The 17,889-nt window shown below is 40.5% G+C and overlaps 1 protein-coding gene across 1 annotated transcript; it reads left to right on the forward strand.

Moving 5' to 3' along the window:
- Nucleotides 1–839: 839 nt before the first annotated feature.
- Nucleotides 840–16,702, forward strand: DAZL (deleted in azoospermia like; the record flags this gene model as incomplete). Its single annotated transcript, XM_080383226.1, has 10 exons — nucleotides 840–980; nucleotides 1,262–1,353; nucleotides 2,715–2,766; nucleotides 5,974–6,040; nucleotides 6,353–6,486; nucleotides 7,856–7,933; nucleotides 8,678–8,728; nucleotides 14,098–14,202; nucleotides 14,922–15,020; nucleotides 15,801–16,702. Coding segments are annotated over 10 exons (873 nt in total), but the record flags the coding sequence as incomplete, so codon positions are not given.
- Between the last annotated feature and the right edge of the window lie 1,187 nt (nucleotides 16,703–17,889).

Consider the following 17,889-nt stretch of genomic DNA (forward strand, 5'->3'; position numbering starts at 1 on the left):
TCTGCAGTGCCCATAGTGCTTCTGTTGTATTTTAGTTCTTGTAGATACCTTTGTAAAACACCCATCAAACTGGAACACATCTTTGCTAGCGTCAGTAATGAGAAATGGCATTGCATGTGGACTGTCCTCCTGAACAGAAAACTGAATTCTTGCTTGTTCAGGGAGCATCGTATCTTTCTGTGCGCTGAGTGAATCCATAATTCCTAGATTGTGACAAAATGCTCTAGGACCAAAAGGGTGCATCTGAAGCCTGGGTGTGCAAAGCACATTGGGGTTGTAGCTGCTCTATAATCTTAATGTTCTTCTGTGCATGCAGTGTGTGCTTAAGGGCCTGCTTTGGTGCAGACAAGCAGGTTTGTAGTCATTCATATTCCTGTTGTAGTTAACTATGCTGTAAGGCTGTTTGTAAACTTACATCTTGAGCCTTTAAGGCTTTAGAGCAGAAGGATGATGGAATTTTTTTCTGTTGGATAATCAATTTGCAGAAAACTCCATCTTCAAATAATTTGGTTTCTTGCTTGCATCTGAAAGGAATTGGGTAGTGTTCCAAAATTATTTTTTGCGTTCTCACAGTGTGGCTGGTAGTAGCAACACTGGTCATGAAGCTTCACGTAGTCAGGCAAGGCTACTGAAAGTTGACTAGTTTAGGTCTAGACTTAAATTTTTAAAGCTTCTTACAATAAGTACTTCAGCTTTTTTCCAGTGAATGGTCTGTTAGCAGCAAGTACTTCTTCAAGGAAATGGAAAGGTGCTATTGAAATTCATTGTCCCATGCTGTAGCTGTAGGAAGATTCTCATACCAAAGTGTACTATAATTTGACTCTGTTTCTGTTTAATTTTTTCAGTCTGCAAACATGGAGACCCAGTGTGCAGGTGCCTCTGAGGACAGTACCCGTTTGTCAACAACTAGTCAAGGATATGTTTTACCAGAAGGAAAAATCATGCCAAACACAGTCTTTGTTGGTGGAATTGATATAAGGGTATTATATTTATGTATATATTTATATAAGGTACTTTGAGTTGTTTAAGATGGATATAGGGCACTTACAGTGGGAAGGAAATGGGATTTTAACTATTTTTTTTAATGAATGTGTTTATTAATCTTAAGGTATTACAGTGTCAGGAGAGAATTTTGGAGCAGGTGAGTAACTTTAGTTCTTACGGTAGTAGAAGGTGGGTTTAAAAAGTGGTACTGGCTGCTTTAAATGTGTTCTGAACAGTTGAATGTGTTTGAAGAAGTTTAAGACTTTGTTTGTTTTAGATGAATGAAGCAGATATTCGGAGTTTCTTTGAACGATATGGTACTGTGAAAGAGGTGAAAATAATCACTGACAGAACTGGTGTTTCCAAAGGGTGAGTAGAACACAAGTAGTTAAGTTGCTGCTCATGTGGACATCATTTTATCATAGATGATATGAGCAGCTACTTAGCAACACACTTGGCGTGCTTAAGCCTTAACACTAGCTACAGTTTTCTGTTGTGTTGAATTAATACTGTGAAATCTGTAAATCTAGATTGCCCCTAAATCTGTGTAATCTTGTAAAGAATAACCTGATTTTTTTTCTGGCTTTAGCCTATCCCTTTGGGGAAAAGAGGGCTTTTGTCACTTAAGCAGTGGAAACAGAGCTTGAAGCTTGTGTGATACTTAGGCAGACAGTTGTGTCATAGGAGTTTTCTTATGGCTACAGTAGTAAACAATCTGTAGAGACTTCAGGATGGTTAAGAGAAGGGATAGATAGTTTACTCAGGGCAGTGGGTCTGCACTCTTCTGACACTTGGGGATAAGTTATAGAGAAAGCCAGCAAACTTGTTTGGGTGAAGAGTGAAACTAAGTGAACAAAGTTGAAGCAAGGGAAATTCCTGTTTTATACATAGAAGAATTCTGAATTTTGCGGTGAGATAAATAAGGATGTGTAGGACCTTAGCCTGTTGAGTTCTGAGGAAGCTTTTCCAGTTTTGAAGTTACCCCTGCTTTGAGAAGGACATTTCACCCTTTGGAGGTTCCTTCCAGCCCATTTATTTTCTAAGATTATATGAGCAGATCCTAAAAAGTTGCATTTTTTCCTTAGGCATATATAGTAATGCATGAGCTAAAATCTGTTTTATTTCCTTATATCCCTTGCTAGTCTTTATGGTGAATTATGATGTGCAGTTGGTCAGTGTATGTTCTGGGTGCTGGTAATGGATTGGCATACTCCATTAACTGACACAACTGTTCCTTTGTTTGAAAGTTTAAGACAGTTTGAAACTGTCTTAATTGTATAAACTAGATGAACTAGGGGACAGTGAAATGAATTGGAAATCCCCTTCAAGGATCACTTCCCCGCTGGTGTTGCTGTCCATGTAATGCCTGCTTTTGTCCAAATCTCCATAGGAAATACAAAATTTGATGATGGTTCGTATCTTAAAACTTTTCTGAGTTAGTAATATCAACAGTAGTGCTTATTTTGAATAGCTGAAATTGAAAAATAGCCCTTACTTTTCCATATTATTGTAGAACCTGGCATTCAGTTTTTCACCTGGCCCAGTAAGTACATGCTGTTAGTTAGCAGTAAATACATTTTCATGCAGAATTACAAACTAATGTCCTACTTGGTACTTTTGGCGTGCAGTGTATTGTACCTGGTGTATATGCTGTTAACTGGTCTTGTTCAAAATAATATAGCTAACTACTCAAAATCTGATTATTGAATAACCAGTTTTTTTCTTTTTAGGTATGGGTTTGTATCTTTCCTGGACAACGTGGATGTTCAAAAAATAGTGGAAGTAAGCTCTTTGTCTAAGTTACTTCAGGAAGTTGATAAGTGAAGGCTGGAGATATGTTCAGGGGAAAAGGTCATGTACCCTGTAGAGTAAATTGGGATGGGGAAGTTAGGGCTGTCCAAAAAGTAAACTTACACAAAGATTCTACCACCAGAGATTTTAGGAAGTTTACTTATGTAAGAAACAAAATTTGTTTTAGCCTTGATGTGCTTGAACATCTCATGCCACTGTATTTCTGGTTGTTTACATACATTTATGTGCCTGAAAGCCTCACGCATTTGGCTGCTTGCTTTCTGTATTGGATGATTTTCATAGAACCCTTGTGCTTATGGCAGATACATAGACCTGTCAGCATTATTATTGGGAATAACAGTAACATGGAAAACCTTGTTTTCCCTCTTTCTCCCAAAATTGAGTGTGATAACTACAGAAATAACATGCATTGAATTAGTTCCCTCTCTGAAGTCTTTGCCTCAGAAAACTCCAGAAAATTTCTGGAGGATGAACAGTCTCATTTGCTTCTGAAGCTCTCAAATAGGGAAGTAGATCTGAAACTGAAAGACAAATCCAGATAAATGTGCTAGACACAAATTTAACGTTCTGTGGTTTGTTCAGATGCATTTACTGGATGCCCAGCTCCTTAAGGGGTAAGAGAAAGCGTTTGAACAAAGTGGAGAGCAGTAAAACTCCCAACAGGAGAGTCTTGATTCTCACCAAAAGACTTCAAAAGCTTGCTGTTCGTTAACTCACACGGTATGCCAACAAGACTACAGTTGTATTGAGTGACAGACTTTGAGAATACTTTTTTTTAATCATGGGTTACATTTATTATACTACATCAGTGTGGAGTGCTTGTTTGAGGCAACAGTCTCTCTAGAGACCTCTTGAGTAACACTGTCATTTGAGCCATGTGGGTTGCAGATTTTCTGTGCACATTTTTTTTTTGAAACTAAAAGCCTTCAGTGTATCTCTAATGTAGTACTTAGTGACGTGGCTTTGTATGCCAGAGGTCTTGGAAGACCCAGAGGGTATATGGTGGATTTTCTTTTCAGTGCAAACTTAAGGTATGCAGGTGGTGCAAACTACTGCTTTGTCAGGAAGGAGCATGTCCAGATTGACATCATCTTACAAAGCTGTTCTCTTCTGGAGGGGATGGAAAAAGGGCAAGAATGAATATCTGCATTTTAGAGCTAAAGTTGTAAGCAGAGAACCTCATTACACCATTTCGGGCATTATCTGTATGGAGTGGTTACAGTTTTATCTAAGTGAGCAAGATGCAGCCCCTCCATGGTTAGAAACATTCTAGATGCCTGTGTTTATCTGCCTATCTGTGTAGCTTTGTGCGGACTGAAAGTATTTTTCTTCTGATTTAGGTCTGATTCCATTTTTAACTGCACTCTGGTGCACTGGGGACCTGTTTGCAGTTCAGAACAGAAAGCCACCTTCTTTGAGAGGCCTGTCTTCCAGAGCACTCGGTGCTTGGGTGGAAAAGGTGGTTGCGTGGCTCTGGGGCACAACAGCATTGCAAGATCAATTACAAAAACCCCCACCCACCTGTAAAACTAGTTCAGGGTATTTCACCTTTTTCCCACCCACATCTTACTTTTATCAGTGTGAGGAGATGATAACATAGCCCATTTTTTGTGTCACTATTTTCTGCTTATTTTTACAATCGGCGATAAAGTTGCTGTTTTCCGCTCAAAGCGCTTCAGCAGAAATGGGAGAAAGTTTAGCAAGTTGTCTGTTAAATTGCAGTTGGCGTATTGTCTTCTGGAGCAGGCAAGTCCTTAGTGTTGCATGAGATAGACTATGTATCTACATCTAATACTGATTTTAATACTTCATACTACATTTGTGTTAATCAGAGTGAAACAAATCTTTCACTTCTGATGTGTAAAGCATTTGTACACCTTAATGTAGCTCTCTGAACTGTAACAGAGTACCTATTTTAGCTACTATCGTGTGCTATGCACATCTTCATAGATAGGCGAACATGTTTCTTGTTGGCATCTTGGCAGAGAATGTAAGGTCATACCCAAAGGTGGATTCTCTTTTGGGAGTTCTGCATGGAAGAGTTACCAAGTACCTGAATAAACATAAATCTACTTCAATCCATGTGTTAAAGCAACTTTCTATATTCCAGACTTAAACTGTAGTCTGTAGAGGCCCAACAGTTACGGGCCCTCTTTGACAGTCAGTCTGAATAGACCTTGAAGTGTAAGGCTGTTGTGTTGCCATTTCAGCCTACATCCGTTGGAGAATGTTCATGCAGTTTCACTGAAGAGCACGATTCAACTTCTGCAGGGAGGGAGGGTGCTTAAAATTCTTCCTGTGCTTTTGTTATAGCCCCAGATACTGTGCTGGCAAAGTGGTATGATTTTTTTTTTTTTTAATTGCAGGTCTGAAATCATGCCTTTTGTGTGAGCTAGCATTTGGGTGGCACTTTAAGAATGAGAAGTTAATGTGTCTCGGGCATTGCTAACTACTGAGGGAGTGCTTCCAGCTGTTCTGCAAGTCTTTCAGATCCTCCTCACATGCATGGTTCTATGTATTTGAGGAACATGGGATACTTCTGTTTCACTTTCTTGATTAGTCTGTGTGCTGCGTAGATGCATTGCCCAAAAAAGTTGAGAAATACCTTGTTTGTTGGATGTTCAGAAGGAATGCATGTGAAAATTCCTCTAGAGAGAGTACAGTAACATGCAGGTAAACAGTAGTGCTTAGACAGCCTTGCATTTCCTTTAATATTAGGTGGACAGCTTCTAACACGTTACGTGAAGCCTGTTAGGAAGTTTTTGTGTGGAGGAAGGTAAGTGGCAGTGTAAATAGGGTTTCAAGGGAAGCTAGGCTACGGTCTCTCTACATCAGTATCCTTACAGAGGCAAAACCAGCTCAGATCTGTATGTATGAAACCAGAAGGCTGACAGTCCCTAACACATAGTTGCAAACTGCTAGTAGGGCATGTTGCTTTTAAGACAAGTGATATATAATAGCTTTTGAGAGTTGATGAGTAGGTAAGTGGGTGTGCTGGGAGCATGGCAGGAAACTAAAGGTAAAAGTTGTAAGGTGTTTAAGTGGGAGAGGACAATGGAGGCTGCTGAGTATGTGAGTTGATGATACAATGGTGTAGAAGCAAGAGTACAGTCTCTTCAATATCAAACTATCCACCTTACTGATTGCCAGTCCTTACAGAATGAACCTGTCTTTCAGTCACAAATCAACTTCCATGGCAAAAAGCTGAAACTGGGGCCAGCAATTAGAAAGCAACAGAACTTCTGTAAGTATATATAAACAAAATCTGTTCAAATTAGAAGTATGTATTGCAAATCTATTTCTTAAATATTTGCAAGGATGTGAATATATAATTACCTGATGTAATATGTATATTACAATTAAACATAAATTCTGAGTTTTATGACCTCACTACTTGCATGCTGTACAGTTGTGATAACAGAATTCAGGTTGGTATCAATACAGTTAATGTTGACTTAAGTTTAAGAGTCAAAACACTTAATCTGAATTCAAGCTGCAAAAAAACTTATTAATGAAGTACACATGATAATGTTGTAATACTTTGCTTTAAAACAAGGTTCTTACGTGCATCCCAGACCATTAGTGATCAATCCTCCTGCACCGCAGTTCCATAGTGTATGGAGCAGTCAAAATACAGAGACGTATGTGCAGCCTCCAGCTATAATGAGCCCAGTAACACAGTATGTTCAGGTAAGGCTGTTAATGCCACTGATTTTTTGAATCATAATTGAGTTATCTTCGAAGGTGCAAGCACACACAACATGAGGAGTATGTGTTGAGACTCCAGTCTTACCTTATAGCTTCATGTGACTTCAAAGAAGTGTCAACAACCTTGAAAACATACTCAGTGATGTGATCTCTTTATAAGGGGAGATCCTTTTTTATTTTGAGAATGAGAAAACTTGAAGGTGGAGCTAAGATCTAATTATGTAACAGTTCTTAAGTGATCTTGTTACTTGTCACAGATGCACTTCACAAATCAAATGCATCTGGGTACTTGATGTACTGCTGCCTTGCCTCAGAATGAACCACAAACTATAAAATGTGGGGTTTTTTTTAAATAAGTATGGAACCAGAAGTTGGCTGTAGTACTGTTCTTCCCTGCCCCCAGCCAAACAAATTCTTGTTTCTGAACTGCTGTTGAGTCTCTGTAAGAACACTGTTCCAGCATCTGCTGTTAACAACTGTGGCCAGCACAGTATGCCTACAGGACATCACTTTATTGGTACTTCAGATGAGCATTCTTACTGAGGTGTACACAGAGTACTTATGGCCTTGAGAGAGTCCTGTACTGTTAATAGAAGGGTTTCCAGATTATGGTCTCTTCCTGTATTAACCATATATGATATGGCAATACAACAGGGCAGTATTAATTGCATGATGATTCTGGTTTGTATGTTTTATTAAGCAAATGAAGATGAGCCAACTGCAGTGACTTGCAGAAATTGTGGGGTTTTGTTTTTTTTTTTTTTTTTTTTCCTAAGGCAGACAGCTTTATAGGGGTACTCCTGCTGACTGTCTTAAGTTTATTGGGAGTGTAGGAGGAACTAACCCACTTAAATGCTGGAATGTGCCTTAATTCTCTGAAGCTGAGAAGATTTCAGGTGAACATGGTGTCAAAGTACTTGCAGTGAAGAATTGCTGGGAAATTGTCTTGAATTATAGTACTTAGCTTGCCTTTGGCTCCAAGACACTGATCTTCAGGCTGTAGTCAGTTTCTTTCACGGTAGCTGGTCTGTTTCAGGCCTGCTTTAGAAAGTTTATGGAATGAGTTGTACTTCTGAACTGACTTAAAAGATCAGCTACAAGCAGATGTGGGACTTATAAATACATAATACACTTTAGAATTCTACTTTTTAGAAAATACTTTTGGTACCTGTAGTGCTGAAGCCCCATGGGAGATCTATAAGGGTTGTTTTTAAATAATGAAGCTAGTGTGAAACAGGAATTGAAGTTAACAGTGTAACTACATACTTCTAAAAATGTGCTCCAGGTTTTACAAATACCATACTTTTATCTTGCTTCAAACTTGCATTTTTAGAAAAGGCTTTATTTGCAGACATATCCATACAGTTCTCCAGCTTTATTGGTACAGCAGCAAGTTCCTGTAGGATATCAGCCAGCCTACAACTATCAGGTAAGTAATTTTTCAGTAGCAGCAGAAAGGCTGTTTGATACACGATGAAACTTGAATGGAATGAAGAGTGTTGACTGGAGTCTGATCTTTCTGTATCCTCTTTCTGTGAATCCTGTTTTCCTTAAGTTCCTGTTCCACAGGAAATAGTAAAAATGAAATTAGTGATATTTTTTTTATTCTAATTCAATGGAAACGGTTGAATAACATGGTACGTTTAGCTTGATTTTTTTTTTCTTAAATATGCACTGATAAAACAACTTTCAAATAAGCAAAAAGAACATGGATCAGTGCTTTTTTCTCATGGGAAGGAGCTTTACATTCATACATGCTGTAGTGTGGGTAGTTAACATTACTTAAAACAGAATCACTTGAGTCTTACCAGACTATGCAAATGTGGGATGTATATGGAGTGAGGATGTGCTCTTGAGCTCTAAAACTGTTTGGGAAGGCACTTGGCTGACAGTGGGTGTTGAACTTGAGTGAAATACGTGGGTAGGTCCTGGTGTACTGAAATTAAACTATAAATAGTTCAGTAACTGGAAGTAACTAGAGGTCTGAGATGTTTTTTATGTGGCTGCTATGATTCCCATTATTTTTCCAATACTTGAATCTTACTTTTAATTTTTTTTAACTTGGAATGGGAAAAGGAAAGATGAAGTAAAGTGTCTTACAGTCTTAAAGAGCATTTAACTTGCCTGTGTTGGGAATGAATGAATAAAAGCTGGTTCTTGTCCAATTCTTAAGGTTCAACCACAATGGCTTGCTGGGGAGCAAAGAAATTATGTTATGCCTCCGGTAAGTCCACAGAGTTAAAATTCTCGAGTGCTGTTTTAGTTAGCGTGCTGTTTTAGTTAGCACACTGTTTTGATGGCTTCATACTTAAAAAATGTCAAACTGCTGTTTGACTGGATCTGTATGTAATCTGGTCTATACAAATCTGTAGCTGCTGACAGCAGGTAATTGTTCAGGATTTCTCACTGGCGTTGTAAGTCAGTACTATTACATTATGGTGCTATTTTAGGAGCTACCTGGCAGAACAGAACTACCTGCTTTATGGTGTTACTCCATACATCCTGGTCATGGAATTCTGGAACGTTAACCTGAACAGAATTCTTTTCTCAAGAAAAGATGAGGGGAAAAATTAAGTGGTGGCCTGATGCACAATCCTGATTTAAGCAGGTCAAAGTTCTCCTAAAATCTGTAAAGTCTCAAAATATCAAAATATCCTCTATGCATATGGATTTTATTTTAGCTCCTTTTAAATTGATTTCCCAGGCCACTACAGACTGTAGATGGTGCTGATGGCTTCTAAATAAATTACTTGCTTCCTGTGACTTTAGAATCATAGAATCAGTTAGGTTGGAAAAGACCTCTGAAATCATCATGCTTGTCTGTTACCCAGGACTACCAAGTCCACCACTAAACCGTGCCCCTAAGTACCACATCTACATGGGTTTGTTTTAAACACCTCCAGGGATGGTGACTCAAACACTTCCCTCAGCAGCCTGTTCCAGTGCTTGACCATCCTTTCAATCAAGAATTTTTTCCTAATACCCAATGTAAGACTGGAAGCCATTTCGTCTTGTCCTATTGCTAGTTACCTGGGAGGCATACCCCCACCTGTCTACAACCTCCTTTCAAGTAGTTGTAAAGAGCAATAACGTCCCCCCCTGAATCTTCTCCAGACTAAACAACCCCAGTTCCCTCAGCCACTCCTCACAGGACTTGTGCTCTAGACCCTTCACCAGCTTCATTGCCCTTTGGACACGCTCCAGCATCTCGATGTCTGTCTTGTAGTGAGGGGCCCAAACCTGAACACAGAATTCGAGGTGTGGCCTCACCAGTGCTGAGTACCGGGGGGATTATCACTGCCCTAGTCCTGCTGGCCACACTGTTTTGGATCCAAGCCAGGATGCTGTTGGCCTTGGCCACCTGGGCACACTGCTGGCTCATGTACAGTGAGCTGTCATCCAGGTCCCTTCCCCAAGCCTGCAGCATTGTGTGGGGTTGTTGTGACCCAGGTGGAGGACCTGGCACTTTGCCTTCTTGAACCTCATACAGTTGGCCTTGACCCATTGATCCTGCCTGTCCAGATCCCTCTGTAGACCCTTCTTACGCTCAAGCAGATCAACACTCCCCCACAACTTGGTGTTATCTGCAGACCTACTGAGGGTGCACTCAATCCCCTTGTCCAGATCATTGATAAAGATACTGAACAGAACTGGCCCCAGCACTGAGCCCTGGGGGGCACCACTTGTGACCAGCTGCACACTGGATGTAACTCCATCCAGTACCACTCTTTGGGCTCAGCCAGCCCGACAGCTTTTTACCTACCATAGAGTACACGTATCCAAGCCATGAGCCACCAGTTTCTCCAGGAGAATGCTGTGGGAGATGGTGTCAAAGGCTTTACTAAGGTCCAGGTAGACAACATCCACAGCCTTTCCCTCATCCACTAGGCATGTCTCTGTTGTAGAAGGAGGTGTGGCTGGCAAGCAGGACCTGCCCTTCATAAACCCACGCTGGCTGGGCCTGATCCCCTGGTTGATTCTGCGTGTGCTGTGTGATGGTGCTCAGGATGATCTGCTCCATAACCTCTCTGGCACCGAGGTCAGGCTGACAGGCCTGTAGTTCCCCAGGTCATCCTTCTGGCCATTCTTGTAGGTAGATGGATGTCACGTTTGCAAACCTCCAGTCACCTGGACCTCCTCAGTTAGCCAGGACTGTTGATAAATGATGGAAAGCTGCTCAGTGATCGTTTCTGCCAGATCCTGCAAATGCTCTTGGGTGGGTCTCAGCTGGCCCCACCAACTTGTGTGTGTCTGAAGTGGAACAGCAGGTCACTAACGCTTTCTTCCTGGACTGTGGGGACTTCATTCCTCGCCCCCTTCTTCCAGCTCAGAGGGCTGGATATACCCGGAGGGAAGCTGGTCTAGCTATTAAAGACTGAGGTAAAGAAGGTATTAATTGCCACAGCCTCTTCCTCATCCTCTGTGGCAATGTTCCCCTCCCACATCCAGTAAAGGATGGAGATTATCCTTAGCCCTCCTTTTATTTCTAATGTATTTGTAAAAACATTCTTTGTTACAACAGCGGCCAGCCTGAGTTCTAGCTCAGGTTTCCCCTTTGTAATCTTCTCACGGTATAACCTCATGACATCATTATAGCCCTCCTGAGATGCCTGGCCCTTCTTCCAAGAGTGGTAAACTCTCCTTTTTCCCCCAAGTTCCCGCCAAAGCTCTCTGTTCAGCCAGGCTGGTGGTCTTCCCCGATACCTTGTCTTTGGGCATGTGGGGACAGCCTGATCCTGCGCCTTAAGATTTCCTTCCTGCACTCCTTTGCCCTTCAGGACTGTGTCCGTCTGAGGGACTTTGCCAGCCAATCTCCTAAACGGGCCATAGTCTGCCCTCTGGAAGGCCAAGGCAGCAGCTCTGCTGACCCCTCTCCTTCTCCGAGAACTGAAAACTGTTATTTTGTGATCACTATGCCCGGGACGGCCTCCAGCCATCACGTCACCCACCAGTCCTCCTCTGCTCGCAAACAACAGGTCCAGCAGGGCACCTTTCCTAGTTGGCTTACCAACCAGCTGTGTCAGGAAGGCATCTTCCACACGTTCCAGGAGCCTCGTAGGCTGTGTCCTCTCTGCTGTACTGTATTTCTGGCAGTTGTGTGGTAAGTTGAAGTCCCCCATAAGAGGAAGGGCTGGCGATTGGGAGATTCTCCCAGCTGCTTGTAGAATGTTTCATCTGCCTCTTCATCCTGGTTGGGCAGTCTGTAACAGGCTCCCAGGAGGAGATCTGCCTTGTTGGCTTTCCTGGTGAGTCTTATCTAGAAACACTCAACCTGATCATCACCATCATTAAGCTCTGGACAGTTAAAACACTCCCTTACGGAACTACCTCACCTCCTCTCCTTCCCTGCCCATCCCTTCTGAAAAGTTCAGGGCCATCCACTGCAGCACTCCAGTAACTCAAGTTATCCCACCATGATGGTGACTGTGTCATAGTCTCCTTGCTTCATGATGGCTTCCAGTTCTTCCTGTTTGTTGCCCATGCTTCGGTTGTTGGTGTAGATGCACCAACACCGCCATGCCGCCCCAGGCTCATCTGTAACACACTTGGTTTTATTCCCTTACCTTTTTGAATCTAGCTTAAAAGGTTTCTTATTGAACCCTGCTAACACCTGACCTAGAGTCCTTTTCCCTCTTTGAAACAGGAGAACCCTCTCTTCCAGCAGGCTTGGTGCTTTGTAAACTGACCCATGATAAAAAAAGCCCCAAATTCAGTCACTTTGCAGTTGATATCCACAAAACAGGAAAAGAAATCCTGTGTATTTCTTTGACAGTGTTGGAACTTTGTGTCTTAGGCATTTTTGTGTTCTTTGGGTATAATGTTGTATTTATTTAGTACAGTTTCTCTTTAAGTGTCTAAAAGCTGTAATATGTAATTTTCTTCTGAATGATACTCTTTTCAGTCCAGTTCCCAGCAGATGTGTGTAGAATGTGTGGAAGGTAAAATGGAGAAAAATGAAGAAAGTGGAACTTTCTGCATATGTATTTCTGCCTGCATGCATCTGCAAATTCAGTCTCTAATCATATTAGAATACTTCATTCCTTCTCGCTTCCAGTCATGTGTAAACTAAGCTTTGCTTTCCGCTTCTCAGCAGAGAAGCAGCATCTTTTTTTTTTTAATGGGAACTCTTGTATTTCTGTTACTGAGAGCTACCTTTGATTTAATGGGGGCAGAAACAGACTTGAGAGATTTCACAAGTCACTGGAATACGCCGATGACCCTGTTGGCTTGAAATAACTTCTATTGAGTAACATCCATGAATAATATGATACAGCTGTAGTATATCGCTTAACAATTAAATGGTGGCAAGCCAAAGAGTTGCTAGAGTAGGTGTGCCTGGTGGTTTTCATTAGTTGTTTTAAGATTGACTATAGGAGCGGGCAAGTCAGTTCTAGAACTATCTCAGTTAAGCAACTTACCAAGTATCTTTCCTTACGCAGACTTAAAAAGAGGGCACATAAGGTAGAAGACTTCATCTTTCAGTCTGCTGCTTTATACCTGCCTGTTGGGGTGGATAATCACAATTTCCATTTGTAAATGTGGTTTATGCCCCAGTTGTGACAAGGTCAGATGTGATACCCCTTTTGATGGTTAGGGATGGTGCTTGGAAGGAATAGTTGGCTAACATTTTAGGCTTCTGTATCTTGCAATATAATCAGCTTGAAATTACAGTTCTGGTGTTGAAAGGCTTTTTGAGGTGTTGGTGTACCTTGTGGTGTGTATAATCAAAAATAACATCTTTAAGAATGATGTTGCAAGAAACTGAAAACTACTGTCAAGTCTGTGTAAATCTGACTACTTTGGGGAGGATGATGACACACACAAAAAAAACCCCCAACCCCCAAACCCACCATCTTGCCCCTGAAAAGGTAGAATGCTTAACTGCAATTCAGAACCTGGTAAAATTGGCTGTTAACAGCTGCCAGTCCTCTCTGGAAGCATCTGGAAGGATGTTTCCTTAAAGAGTAACTGCTTTATCAGTTTCTTAGCTATTGTAATGAAATTCTACACTGGGTTGCCAATTGCAACACTGCACTGTAAGCAGAGGGAGGCAGGGAGAGTTTTTAAAAAAAGTGTAAAAAGTTTTGTGCTTTTCTAGACCTATATAAATCTTGGAAATAAGTTGTATTAGCATAAAGGCAACTTCAAACAAGAAAAGGAACTGTGTAGAGAAAAGCAACTTCTTGAAAGGGTAGTGGTGGTAGATGTTTTGTTTTACCTTCTTTCACTTGACTGTAGTGCTTAACCTCTTGAAATTAGCTGCTGGTTGTCTTGAATTCTCAGCAAACACCTTCATTACTTAATATGCTTGATGGCAAAACTCATACATGGAGGAACTGGGTTGAGGAGCTAACTGTCAAGTGGAAAGCGGGGAAAAAAGGACATTTTAGAATATATCCTTTTTGGAAGGGAGTAGAACTGTCTTGCTGTATATCCTGATCTATTTTATTATTTCCCCCACTCATGAAGCTTTTTGAAAAGTGTGAAGATAAAAGTTGGCATAGCTTATGAATAGGTGAGGACTAGTGACAGCAAAGAGTGCATGTTTTCCCAGTGTTACTGAAACATTGCAATGTTTAATGAACTACACAGGTTTATAGTTCGGTAAGCTATCAATGTGCTGAGGATCCAGAATTCATACAGACAGAGTGTGCTGTTCCAGAGCCCATGCGGTCATCTGCTGACAGTCCACAAAAGGTAAGTGCTTTCTCAGAACTTCGGTGTTTCTTTGTCATAAATCCCATTCCCAGAAATCTGCATATTAAGATTATGTGGCTTGTTGAAGAGGGCCTCTGACTAGTGTCCTAGAAATTAAGGTTATAGATGCTGCTTCAGCCAGCTGCTCAATCGACTGTATCTGATTTCTGTGTATCTTCAGAAGCGTCAGGTGTTTCCTTGAAACTATTAGTGCTTGTCCATAGTGCTGAGGGCCATATAAAGTCTGTGTTCTAATTCTGAAGTACAACAATGTTTTAAGTGACAAGGCTTCACTTAATCTGCTGAGAATTTGCAGGTACTAAAAAAGCAGGTCAGGTAGCACTGCTTCTATCTTACGCAGATGTATCTCAAGCTTTAAACACCTGAATCATTACTCCCTTCACCTTCTTTTGTGGAAGGTGACCCCTTGTTTGGCCAACAATTGGCTCTGAATTCAGTTTTCTAAAGGAGACTTCCAGTTTTCATCTGTTGGTGTATTCCACGACTGTACCAGCATGTCACTGGTTAGATGCTACAACTAAGGGTGATAAGTTACCGAGATTAAAAGATTATAAAAAACCAAACTAACAATGCTTACGAAACGCAAGGCAGTTGAGTGGAACCTTGAATGCAAAGTAAACCCTGTGACATGCACGTTGTTAGTAGTGGGCCGACTAAGAAAATCATTGTTACCAGATGCACCTATAACTGTATTTCAGAAGTCTGTGGACAGGAGCATACAAACAGTAGTATCCTGTCTCTTTAATCCTGAGAACCGTCTGAGGAACACCTTTGTATCACAAGAAGACTATTTTAAGGTATGTAGTGACGGCAAAATTAAATTCCTAAAACACGGGATTTTTGATTTGTTTACCTACAGGGTGCCATAAAGGTTAAGGGATTCATATCTGGAATGTGTTTTGAATTTTTTTCTTGTACATGCTCTGAGATGTATGGGTTTGGCTCTCATGGCTCAGTTGCTTTATGCTGGAAACAAGTGCTGAAATTTGATTCAGTGGATTTAATCAAGGCTGCATGAAAAATACTGCTGAACAGTCAGCTCACAGACACATGGAGCGTAAGGCTGGCTAATCATTTCTCAGAGCCAAAATGTTGAAGGGGCAGTGTTTGGATCGTTTGGATATCCAAACAAATCCCTAGTTTGGATAGAAGATGTTGAGTTTGAGCCTTGATAGTCTTTATTCCAGTTAAGTACCCATTGTGGATAGTGGTTCTTTATGCTTTCTGTAAAATGTCTGTGCTTTAGCCAGAAGACTAGTCCAGGTTGATAGCTGGTACTCATATTTTTGCTCTGTGTTCAGTCTTTGTAGATTGGCAGTTCCTGATTGTTCAGAGTGCTGTTTAATTTCTGTTGTTTATCAATGTTATATTTAAGACTTTGCTTCCTCCTTTAAAAAGGACAAGACACATGAACTAGGCATATGCACTCTGAAACAGCTTCAGTATTCCTGTATTTATCAGTTTTGGTGGGGTTGAATAGAGTACAGAATTTCTTGAGATGCTTTGAATGAAACTTCTGTTGCTGTAATTACTGTCTAGAATGTTTTTTTCCTGTCTTTTCTTGTATCCTATTCCAGGAGAGGAAGGTGCATCACTTCAGAAAAGGAAGAACAGTACTCAAAAGTGTTTGATCAACAGAAGACTTGAAAGTATCTAAATTCGTTAACTTGATGTTCTTACGGTTGAGTTTAGCACTATATATGCAGTAGAATATTTTTCAAAATGTTGCTTCAAGTTGAAGTTCCTGTTCTACCTGCTTTAATACAGTTGTTTTTGCTTGAGTAGTTTGAAGTTTAAAGTTGTAAGAGTTGTCAAAACTAGCAGGTGTTATTAATCACTTGCATGCTTCCCCTGATAACTAACTGGAATGTTAAGGAGTTGATATGGGAAAAACACTGTTGATCTGTCTGTTTTGCCTGTGGATTTTCTTCTGAGCTTTACAGTTTGCATGTTGCATTTAGTTGCTTCAAAACCACAGTTTAAGTGACTTAATACTGACCAGTTAACTACTTCAATTTTTAAACTCCAAGAAGTAATTTGCTCAAGAGGTTGTCCTTTAAAACTGAGCTCTTAATCAGTGGAACAGAAGACATCAAGTTGTAACTCAGTTGAAGCCCTTTAAGTCCTGGTTGTCTTTAGACTGCCTAATCAAAGTGGCTATGTTCATTAACAAGAGTTTGTGCTTGCAGTCTTGAGCATTACTGCTAGTTTTGTGCAAGTAACAAAGAGAATCCTGAAAGTGCTATATGTAATTTAAGATGCGAGGATGTAATTAGTTGTATTAGCTACTCAGTACAGTATGCTATTTTACTTGAAAACTTTTAGCAGTACCTGTGTGTTAAAATTGTGAGAACCTGCATTTAAAATGTGCCTATGTGATGCAAACTGTTGATCAAAGACTATCTGCAAGACTATTTTAATAATTATGTAGATTTTAGCTGTGTATTTTGAAACAATTGAAATAAATTTTTGACTTGGCTTCCTGAACTTTTAGTGACATGGTAATACAATAGTAGAGTTAATTTTAAGCTACGTTGGGAAAGACATACTGCATAAAAGACTCGTTGAAGCTATTGAAGACTTACTGCCCTATATGAGAATACCGGTTACTACAAACTTGTGGTAACAAACTTCATTTTATATAGTTATTAGCTGCAGTTTTGAAAGATTAGAACTGAGATTTTAGTCTTGTATGTTGGGTTCGACTCTGCCTTGATTCTACTCCCAACACCTCAGTCTCTCCAGACGACAAAGGATATTACGCTTCTCTTGAAAATGTATACATGAATTTGAACAGGGTTGTGTGTTCTGCTTCAAATTTCCAGGGGGTTTAGAAGCGTAATGTAATGGCTAGGAAAAGACTTACCTGGAACTAGATATTACTGGAATGTATACAAGGGATCTGTGCTGCTATAGTTCTGGACTCTTAAGGGGGATATGGCTGTAGCATGAAACGTGTCCAAAGACTTGCTTCTCAGGGGTGTTCTGGGTAGATTTTATTAATGAAGGAAGTGGGCGGTGCAGGGGAGAGGGGGTGGAGAGGATGGATGGATGGAAGGAAATGATTACAGGTTTTGGAGCTACTTTATGCAGAATTGTGCCAGTGTTCTGATAGCATAAATCAACGTGAAAAAGCAAAGCTGTTAACCTTTCCTCTGCTTGGATTGTTCCATGTCACTGAAGATAGTGGTAAGTGTTCCCATAATATCAATTTGCCATGTTTTTATCAGACTACTGTTTTAAAGATGGTAAGTTTGAGTATACTTAACCTCAGTGTTACTAGCTTCTTTATAATTTTTTCATCTTAGACAATTAAACTGTCTGGAGTTTGCTGAATATCAGGACACCTATTCCATTGCAGCTTTCAGTACCTAAACAGCCTCCTCAGGCTGTTAAAACTGTGGTGTCAGTTTACTGATAAAGGTAATTGTTTCTTTGCAAATGCAAATTTCATTTTGCCTTAATGTTTCTAGTTGGCTTGATTGCCCTGGCGGGTACTTGAGGCTTTATGCTGCAGCTATAAGAAAACACAAAGTGCCTGTGTATAGTTTTCATTGAAAAGTCTCAACACCAAAAAAAGAGCTAAAACAGACGATGGCTACATGGAGTGGATATTTTATGTTTATTTGACCAAGTGTTCCCCATAGGACCATCTGGTGAGTGAGC

Source organism: Falco punctatus (assembly GCF_963210335.1).
Source record: "Falco punctatus genome assembly, chromosome: 4".
Taxonomy (NCBI): Eukaryota; Metazoa; Chordata; class Aves; order Falconiformes; family Falconidae; genus Falco; species Falco punctatus.